Below are 10,750 nucleotides of genomic sequence, written 5' to 3' on the forward strand. Positions count from 1 at the left end.
ACTTCACTTCAGGAAAGAATCTCTTCCCCTTATTCTTTTAAACTCATTAAAGCCTGTTGGCATTCTTGATGGAAACTGACTTGTCTGGCTCCTTACTTTGCTTCCCCAGAGAGAGAGAGAGAGAGAGAGAGAGAGAGAGAGAGAGAGAGAGAGAGAGAGAGAGAAACACACACACACACACAACAAAAAACTGAGGTAGAAATTAAATGGTGGGCAATGGGCATGCTCCAGCCTGAAAGGGCATGAAATGAGTACATCTTTAAAAAAAGAAAACAAAACAAAAAAACAGGCAATGCACATTTTCTAGGAATTTGTATGGGGGAAATGAGAGATGGGGGGAGAGGCAAATGCAATTTGAGGGTTTAATTTTGCCTTGCTTTTGTTGTTTGGTCACTACCCTACAGCACTAGTATAAACCACTCTGCAGCCCATAAACTCTCTTGAGGACCTAGAATGATCCTGTTCTCTTGGCTCAATGAAATAATTGTAACACCAACAACTCTAACCAAGATACAAAAGCAGCGGTTGTCTTCAGGTGATTTGCCTCTCAGAGCCAGTAACTAAATGTTGCCTTTGACTGTCCCAGATGATCATATAATTTAACAGTGGCCTTTCTTGCTTTCTGCACACTTTCTTGCAACTTGTCACAAAATTGTCAAGGTCTAAGGACTTTACTGCCATGAAAATTTCTCATGCTCTGATTTGATCCTTAATATTGATTTTAAAAAGAACCATTTTAAACATTTGTTTCTATTTTAAAAGGTTTAAAAGATGCAGTTATAATACACTTTTCAGCTTGTTCCTGGATACATTCAAAGTATTTCTCCTTGCCATTTTTTCCCAGCTGTTGAGGTAAACATACATATTTAATATAAAGTAACACTGAAGCCTAGCCTATTAACTCTCAGCAGTACGCAGTGCCTTCAACACATTCCTTTGAGGTACTGTACAAATCACAATCACTTTCCTGAGTTTTTTTCTTTTTCTTTTTTCTTTTTTTTTTGCAGACAGAACATTAAAAGAAATGAACTGCAGAAATTAAGGTCCAGATTACTGTTACCCTGTTTTACCTGTTCTTCATTTAACACTGCAGAACAGACAGGATTGAGGAATACTGTTGCTCTTATAGATTACCCGAGGGGGAAGAAGAAAAAAAAAGATCTGGTTCTCTGCCGCAACATAACTGTTCATTTCTTTAGTCCCATAACGTTTTTGAAGTTAAAGCTCTTTATATTAGCACATGCCACCAATGTAATTGTGAGGCAAACAAAAAAAATAATAATAAAGCACCACTTCAGGCACTTGACAACAACTAAATCTCAAGAACAGCAGAATGGAATCAACACACAGGGTTCATGTCCTCCTTGGGGGAAAAAAATCAACCCACTTGGCTCCTTGCTCCATGGTGAGAGTGCGTTGTGTAGCTTGAACGGAACGGAGCATCAACAGATGCCTTCTGTTATCTGTGGCTTTTCAGATCAACAGCTCTTATTTGATGCACTATTCCTTCAAGCCTGCACCTGTCTCTTTAGGTGCAAGGTAATCATTGGGTCCCCCCCACCTCAGTACCCTTTTACAACTTGAAACACTACTGAAAAGGGGTTCCGTGCCCTATATAGCAGGTTGTATGCATGTGAGTGCGCGCACCAACATTCATTACATTGTTTTGTTTTGTTTTTTAAAAAAAAGACTTGTCACTGACTGCAACCAAACATTTTGTTCCATTCAACATATGTGTCAAGCTCTTTTTGAGATATGCTAGGCTGTATCTTGCAAAAAGCGTTTTCAAAGTCTTGATATGTAACGGGCCTCAATTGGTTGGGCATAATGGCTGAAAGGTCTGTGGCTGGCATGGCATGGAGTGGGCCTACTACCGCTTCCTGACACAAATGAGCAACATCCAGTCCCGAAAAGCCTTCCGTACGTTGGACAAGCAGTGCAACCTCCTTGTCGTTGAGACAGTAATTGTGCTGTGAGAGCAGTTGTACTATTATCTGGTGCCTTGCTGTGCTGTCAGGAAGCGGGATTAAAAGTCGTTTCATGAAGTACCTTCGAAGAGATTCATCTATTTCTTCCGGTTTACTGGTGGCACAAATTACTACTATTTGGTCCTCAGCAGAAGTTAGAACAGTGTCCAGCTGCATAAGGAACTCGGTTCTCATCCGACATACTGGACTGTGCTCTTCATTCACTTGGGATGAAAGGAGCACATCAATGTCACTAACAAAAATCACCGAGGGCTGGCGACACCTTGCCACGAGGAAGGAGGCATGAACGATCTTTTCCCCTTCCCCTAACCACTTTGTGACAAGACCCGAGCCGGCAATTTTGAAAAATGTGGCTCCCAGCTGACTAGCTATACATCTGCCCACTAATGTTTTGCCCGTTCCCCGAGGTCCAAACAAAAGGATGCTCCGAGGTAGAGCAGTCAGCCCATTGAATGCATCTGACCTCAATACTGGCCATAAAACTTCCTCTTTAATGACAGCCTTTATCAGATCTAGGCCAGCAATGTCATTCCAGTCCACAGGAGGTCCTTGGTTGATAATCTCGTTGGTTACAAGGTCAATGAGGTGTGCGTCAGTATTCTTCAGTTGCTCGTCCACGGAGTGGTTGGATGAGGTAGCTGCACGAAGTCCTGGGCCTTGCATTGAGTGAGGAAGGAGCTGCCTGTGTTCATCACCATGTTCATTCATTACTGGAGAGCTGTACTTCCCAAATGGTTCGCTCGCTCTCGACCCAAGTGAATTTTTAGCAGTGCTGTAGGAAGGGGGTGTTAAAGCCCGACTGGACTGGCTGAATTTTCTTTGCTGTTCAGAAGACATAATCTGTTTTGTTGGCTTAAACGCTAAGGAGGATGCTTCAGTACTTCTGTCAAAGCCGTTCCCCCTATTGGCATTTGAAATGCTGTTGTCGGGCATCCTATACATGGGACTCTGTGTAGATCTCTGTTGGCCATAGCTGTAATTTCCATAACTGGAGTCCATTTCTCCTTGCCCTGCCATATAGAAAGCTTTTCTTTTGAGGGAACTTGCGGAACTGTTTGTCAGGGCTGAGGGTGCAATGGGTGTTAAACCATGACTCTGGTAGCTGTAACCAGGTACGGTGGTCGGGGGCAGAGGAGTTGGAGCCGGGATTCCTGAAGGCAAGTATGCCGAAGGAGGAGGTGCACCACCAGGGCTATACCCAGGTCCAACAGCAGCTTGAGGGGGATAACTTGCGGATGGGTAACTGTAACTGGAAAGGTTGGCTGTCCCATTGTAGCCTGGTACTAAGGCTGGTGGGGGTGGTGGGGGTGGGGGTGGCTGTAACAGCCCAGAGCTATGCAAAGGGGACGGATGAGGTGACGGAAGTGCAGGTGCTGGCTGGCCGCTGTAACTCGTATGCAAGTAAGATCCGTTGTATCCTGTGGCATATTCCTGAGATGGGAGCCCTGAATGCAGACTAGGGACTGTATGACTTCCACACGTACTACTGGAATAACTAGGTTCTGTCAGGTTACTGGCCACCCCAGGCGAACTCCCTATGCTAGCTGAGACATCTGCTGGAGGGAGGGCAGTACTTACACCAGCTTTGCTGGCACTAATAACATCTGGGACACAGTTCATGGGATAGACACTCTCAGAGTTCAAAGAAGGCTGCCAGGGTTCACTCTCGCTTTTCCGACCATTCACCAGCCCTGATGGAGGCTCCGAATAGTTGCTCAGGAGGGGCCGGTCAGCTGGCCCTTCCAAAATACCAGAATATTTTTCTGCATATTTTTTGAGCAGATTCGAGGCAGTTAGAGCAGAGATGTCATCATTAGCCCAAGCATATTGATAGGTGCGCTGCAGATGTCCACGGTAAGCTTCTACCTTGTGAGCAGGAGACCGGGTGGTAGAAGTGATGTCAAAGTGCTGCTCTGGCCACTGGGCATGCTCTGGCGTCCACTGCATCTTCAAGCCTGAGTATTGTAGGAGGGGAAAAGAAATCCAAATTAGCACTTGTACAGGATAATGCAAAGCTATCTCAGTAAATCCCCTTGATTTCCTCATTACATCTGACAACCACTGTGCTTAAAAACAAGGCATTATTTAAAACTGTACAAATCCCAGTGGATATAATAGTCTATTACTAATGACAATTTTGCTTTAAATAAACCTACAAATGTATGTGTCTATATCATATTTTCCTAATTCAGCGGTAGGATTTGGAAGAAATTATTTAACCCACACCAGATTTATTTATTTATTTTTTTAAAAAAAGATGACCATGTACATTTTTTTAATATTCTCAGAATGGATTCTGTGTTGGGTAACATGTTGTTAAATATCTTCAGCTTTCTGTCTTTCCTCATTGCAGTTTTAAATTTTAACAGATTTTAAAAAAAAAAAAATATGAGACACAGCTGACAGATCACATCTAGGATACCTTTCTTATTTGGTACTGAATACCTAGTTAGCACAGTATAATGCACCCTGCACAGAACAATATGACACAGACATCGCAGGTCATTCCATAATCCAACTCTCATCTAAAGTGGTCCACGACAGTTTCAAATCTGCTTCGTGGAGTGCAGCAAAGCAATCTCCCCGGCAGCGCTCCGTTGCTTTCATCACACAAAGCTTACAACTCGGTATGAATTACAACGGGCTGCTCTCAGCCTCACAGTTCTGTTGTTGAGGCTCTGGGAGGGGGGAGAACGCGCCCAACCATCACTTGCGTGTGGGTCTTTTTGCCTGGCTCTCCTCCTCCCCCCTCCTTCCTCTTTCACCTCCCCCACCCTGCCTCTAGGGTACAGAAAAGGGGAAAAATAGCAAGAAAAGAATTAAATGCAGCCTGACTGCTAAAAGTTGAGTGTGGGGGGGAAGTGCTGGCTGAAAAATCCTATCAGAGCAGACTAAGCAACCCAATGCAACCCAGACTAATGCAACCACTTTCATACCATTAATCATGCCCAAGAAACGAGGGGATCTCAACTGGTTCGTATTTTTGGTAACCACAGTACAGAGAGTGCACCAGCATTTAAAGGAAACATTCCTTCAACTTCTACTTAGCATGGTTGGCAGCCTTAAGAAGAGCTTCCGTAATCTCTTCTTATTTTACAAAAAGTAAGGGTTGTTGGGTTTTTTTGCAACCTGCCTAGTGCCCTTTGGTACAGATTCTCTGATAAGAAGGAAGCTCAGTCTAAAACAAAGCATCCGTGGCATAGGTTTCCTTCCCAACCTACTGCAGTCTATTTGGAGAATCTCTCGCCTTACATTGCTTTTCTTCCCAAACACCTTTGAGCTCTCCTCGCCTGACTCCAGCATCTTAACATGGCTGGCTTAGCCTCCCAGAGCTAGTCCTAATGCTGCAGACAGTTTGGTAACAGAATGGCATGTTTATTCCCTTCTGATTCCCTCTTCCTTGTTTGCACATCCGCTGCACCAGACACAGGAAGTTAATTAGCAGCATGATGCTGTGCTAATTGTGTTAATTTACAAGGTTTTAGTCAAAGAGAATCATGCCAGGGCTGGCACTGCTGTCAGGCTTCCAGCTTAATGATTAAGAAATACTGAAAACAAGGTGGGAAGAATTGCCGTAATTACACCATAAATTAATAGAGCAACAGGATTCATTTGTAAGTATGTTTTATTGCCGTTGTGCTCACTTGAATCTGTATTATTTAGGGTGGGGTTTATTGTTCAGATTCACATGGGTGTGTCTTTTGCTCTGTCAGTTACACTTAGCCTAAGAATTTCAAAATATCACTTGAGGCTTCCTTGTTAGCACCAATGTCAAGAGAGTTCCCATGTGAACGTGCAGATAAACATTTATGTAAAATGTTGTCAAAAATTATTCTGAATGATACACCTTAAACCTGTATCGCACAATTCAGCCAGACTTTCTGTAGTTGGCTGCCTAACAGACATAGCATTTTAAAAAATTTTAATAAAAGTTATAATTAATTTGAGAAGGATCTAGTTGTACAAAGGCGTTTGACTCTCCTTAAATGCAACTGGAAATAGCAAGAACAAATCTGTAACAAGTACTTTGACTTAGAAAATACATGGAAAGAAATAAAACAAATTAGTCACACGAATCTATTCAGAGAGCGAGAGAGTCGTCATGAGTTCTGAGTTTATGCTTCGAGAAATCACAAAACGCAGGTTTCTGAATTAATTCGTATAAACTGGATGACCTAAACAGTATAACACGTCAATTGGTTCTAATCACACACAAATACACAGTGTGCAATCTGATAGCAGCGAGCCACATTTTGTATCCACTGAAGCATGTTAGGTATCTTGCACATGATGCAGACAGAAGCATTAACACCATGGCCTGAAAGATGCCCCACCTCCACACCTATTTTTGTGTGTGTTTTATCCCTCCTTCTAATGAAAAGTTCTGGGGAACTTAAAAGCTTGCACAAGATATTGTTATTTTGGTTGGTCATAAGAAAAAGAATTACATAGATTTTGGATTTGATACAAATGAAAAAGAACATTATATTCAGCTGCAACTGGCCACACCAATAACGGCAATAGTATGAAATCACAGATATAAATTTACGTTTGCAGAACTCAATTGAGAGAACATCAACATAGATGTGAATAAGCATGCGCTAGCATAACGGTTTCAGCTTTGTACACATTTGCTGGCGGCCCATTTCAGCAACTGCAACCTGAATGAGGAAACAGGTTTCTATGACTGGTATACATAACATGACCTAGTATTTTATAAAATTCTGAATACTCCTAAAATGCTTCGTTTATGTGGCCTTGTAAAGTAAGTTAGTATTATCCCCATTATGGGGGTAAAATGTCTCAGGCACAGAATGAGTGGATATTTTTAAGACTATCCAGTGTGTTTGATAATTTTAAAGCTGATAATTTTAGCCATTTACTGTAGCTTTTGGGATTCTCATGCAAAATAATTTGACACCATCACCATCCCTGCAAAAAAGAAGAAGCAAGAATCTCCCATCAGTTATTGCTGAACTATTTTTTTGTTTTTACAGCAATATTGAGCAATAGGCTGTATTTCATTGCCATTTTTCAGAAGATAACCCACATTTGACATCAAATCTTCTAGAATCTATTCTCTTAGGGCATCCTCTTCCTTCTCTTACTGCATGGCCCACACAATCTACACACACACAGGGCATCCACCATTGAAGAGACCGAATTTCAAATTTCCCTCCAGAGGCAGATGTGTGTAAGAAAATGTTTAGGGAGTCGACTTCGTGATTGAGTAGAGATTTCAACTCAAGCCTTACAGGACCTTAGCACTACTGGCTGGGTTTTAATAGTTGTTGATTTTAGTGATTTTATGTTCTTACAATTAGGTCTCTGAAGCAGCAGCATATAAATGTTTCAAATAAACAAGCCCACTACACTGCACAGCTCTGATGTGAAAACATTCTAATAAAGAAGCAAAAAATCCAGTTTAGATCCTCTCCCCTCCCCACCCCGCCAAGTTTTTCTGCAGGCAGAAAGATTTCTGTTTTTCAGAGTACTTTTTCACCTCCCCCCTTTTGTGGCAGCCTCAAATGCTCCCCCATCCTGTTTATGGGGGTCCCGTGTCCTCCAGGAACAAGATTTGGGGGGTCATTTTAGGCTATTGCAAGAGAGGGAGGTGAAAAAGGTCACTCTCTGCAAGTAGAATTCCTTCTGCCCGCAGAAAAACTCTAGAGGAAACCACACAACTGTAAGCCTGTACTGGAAAAAGGGTTTGGGGCCTAGGACCTAGGCCTGATTAATAGACTGCAGATACACAGATAGACCAGACTAACAGATAACTGGGCTGTACCTAGGGTTGTTTAATTTGCATGTTTAGCAAAGGGCCCATGGGGCATGTATATAAAAAAAGAGGTCACCATGAATAAGAGGAGTAGTGTTATACAGGACTAGGCTAGCTGGAAATGCTAAGGGGGAGAAGAGCTGTTGCTGCTGCTGCTTGGAAGGCAAAGCTTGTTTCCAAGCTTTGAAGCTAAGATCATTACAGAGCTGAAACTACTGGCTGGAAGAGCTGAAGAAGCAAGAGCAGGAATTGCTGGCAGCTGAACTCATTGATTGTGCGAGACCAGCACCCTAGCACAGAGCTGCCCCACTTCATCTTGCTAGGAGAAAAGGGGAACTGCTCCTAGGGCAACAAGCAAGCCCCAGGATTCAGACAGCATCTTCACAAGAGGAGTACTACTGTGGCAAGGCCTGCTAGATATTTGGGACACTGTTCCAGGCAAAGCCTCTGGCCAAATCTACAGAACTGCCTGCACGCTTTACCCAGGGATTATGAGTAGGACTGTGCTCTGAGGTCACTGGTTACTGATCCAGTATTGATAACTTTGGGAATGTTTCATAGTTGTGTTTAAATAAATTGCATTTATATTTTGAATTGAAAAACATTGAACCTGGTCCTCTTGACTCTGGGGCTTACACAACCTTTTTTATTATAAAATGGCTAATATCTACTTTTTAAAAAGCAACTAAGAGTTTTGAAGGGAGAAGGGAGTTAAAGGGTAGCCATCTCTCAAGTATAAACGATCACATTAATCAAAACTGTTTATTTGGCATAATTACTAGTTAGCCCATTGGTTTCAGACTGCCGTGCTAGCTGTGGATCTGCTCATTGCGCAATAATTGAATGTTTATTTATTGGTGCATATTAAGTACCAGTGGATTTAGCAGAGACTGTAAGTAGCAGGACTTCGGAATGATTAGTGTAAACTTAAAGAGAACAGAAAGCATCAGTGCAAACCTGAACAGAGCTATGCCCATTGACTTCAATGGACTCAGAAGACACAGATCTGCTTAGAATACTGGTCTCATCACCTAAAATGTAAGCATTTATTCCACTGCAGCGCAATCCATTTGCCTTATTGAGAAGTTAACAGTTAAATGTTCAATTGTTCACTATATTAGTATATACTCAAGTTGGCAGATCTAAGATTCAAAAATAGGGAGCATTGCAAGCTCGGGTGTCTGTTTTATGGGCTCTGTGGAGCTGTAATGGTTTGAGATACTTTGGCCAATGGCAATACTTTTTTAAAACAAGAAACATCTGGCATCCTATTTATGCACTTAAGTAATGTGTACTGAAATTGAAACCAGTATTACTAAAATCCTTAACATTCATCCCATTGATATGTTACACAGCACAATAGTTGTCTTATGTAGATCTCGGGGGGGGGGGGGGTTCGGTGTAACCATTCCATTTGGCATTGACAGGGGAAAAGCAGCAAAACTAATGGGGTACCATCTTCATCAAAAGTAAAAACATAAACATCTAATTTTTAACCCACAGAAGATTAAACTGTCTTGTCCAACAGTATCAATATAAAAGGTTCTAGGGAATGTTTTCTTACATTTCTTGCCTTAAAAACTACAGCATTTTTTTTGTTTTTTGTATAATTTGGGGTATTCAGACTGAACCATTGTATGGATCATGTCCAGTTTTATTATATTCTGCTCCATTTTACCTTATTTAACTGGGGGGTGGGGAGAAATGCTATTGCAAAATACTTCACAGATTTCACACACTGAATACCATAACCAGACATATGCGTGCAACTCTGTATATCACTGCTTGCTGGGTGGAGGGGGGGGGGGCGCTTACTGAAAACTGACAGTTCAAGGCAGTCAAGGAAGGCTTAACACATGCTTACAAGATTTATTTTAGTATCACAGCACAAATGTGGACTAATCCTGCAAAGTGTCAATTTGCAACTCTCAAATGACCCAACCAGTCCAGTATTCAATGCTCAACTAGAGAGAAAAATACACTTCAAAGGACTGGGCCCTTCGCATGAAAACAAAGAATACATTTTTTTTGTTAAAAACTTGTCTAATGCTTAACACATTGCTCCATACTGCTATAATCTCTTATTGTTTAAAAATTCTTGCCAACTGATATGATTGATAAAACTTAGCCATTAAAAGCGTGCAAAATAAAATATTACTTCGATCCTGTTTGGAGGCCAAAAAAAAAAAAAAAGTTGTAGGAGGCAGGAGGAAGTAGAAAACAGTCTAGAGATAAGTGGAAAAATCTTAAAACTTCCTGAAATCTGGTTGGGGGTGCTCACAGTTGCTTTGAATCGTGTGAAGCATTATGGTTTTTCTGAACATACCTCAATACAAATAAAGCGGAGGGGGGGGGGAACCTCCTTTTTGGTGTTGTTTCCCGGTCCCCACCATTTTCAATTAATTCAACTCAGCAATATCTGAGTTAAGGATTAATGCTTGCGTCATTGTAAGCATGTGTTTAGAGAAGAACAGGGTACTGAATTAAGTACTGGAGCAATAAATAAGACATGCATTCTCTTGTCTATTAGGAAGAGATCGATGGCAGCTTTGTATGGGCTCATATCTCACCAAAGCCTGTGGCCTTGTACAGCCCTCATCCCCTACCATACATGGAAGTGTTAATTTTCAATACTGCATTGAAAACAGTGTTCAAATTACGGAGAATAAGGTAGGAAGCCTCAACAAGCCTCACCTCAATTTCTCTCCATTTCAGCTCCACCTAATTTTAGCTACAACTTCAGCTCTGTTGCTAAAGACGGCTGTGCTTCAGAATTAGGGGTCCCATTCCCCCCTGAGGGGGCAGGGAATCCCCCATTTTCACTCTCTGCCCCCCGCCTCCACTTACCTGGCCAGCAGGAGAAGGAGGCCAGGTGCGCTCCCAGGGCGGCACGATAACATTACTCCCAGGAGTGATGTCATCATGCCACCCAAGAGTGCTCCTGTGCTTTGCAGTGGGTCAATTTTGGCCTCAAACAGGCCTA

The 10,750-nt window shown here is 42.1% G+C and overlaps 1 protein-coding gene across 1 annotated transcript; it reads right to left on the reverse strand.

Moving 5' to 3' along the window:
- Window positions 1–1,694: 1,694 nt before the first annotated feature.
- Window positions 1,695–10,392, reverse strand: FIGN (fidgetin, microtubule severing factor). Its single transcript, XM_054972500.1, has 2 exons — window positions 10,374–10,392; window positions 1,695–3,943 (listed from the first exon to the last, which is right to left on the reverse strand). The coding sequence occupies exons 1-2, from the start codon at window positions 10,378–10,380 to the stop codon at window positions 1,695–1,697; spliced, it is 2,256 nt and encodes a 751-aa protein (XP_054828475.1). The 5' UTR covers window positions 10,381–10,392.
- Between the last annotated feature and the right edge of the window lie 358 nt (window positions 10,393–10,750).

Source organism: Eublepharis macularius, chromosome 2 (assembly GCF_028583425.1).
Source record: "Eublepharis macularius isolate TG4126 chromosome 2, MPM_Emac_v1.0, whole genome shotgun sequence".
Classification (NCBI taxonomy): Eukaryota; Metazoa; Chordata; class Lepidosauria; order Squamata; family Eublepharidae; genus Eublepharis; species Eublepharis macularius.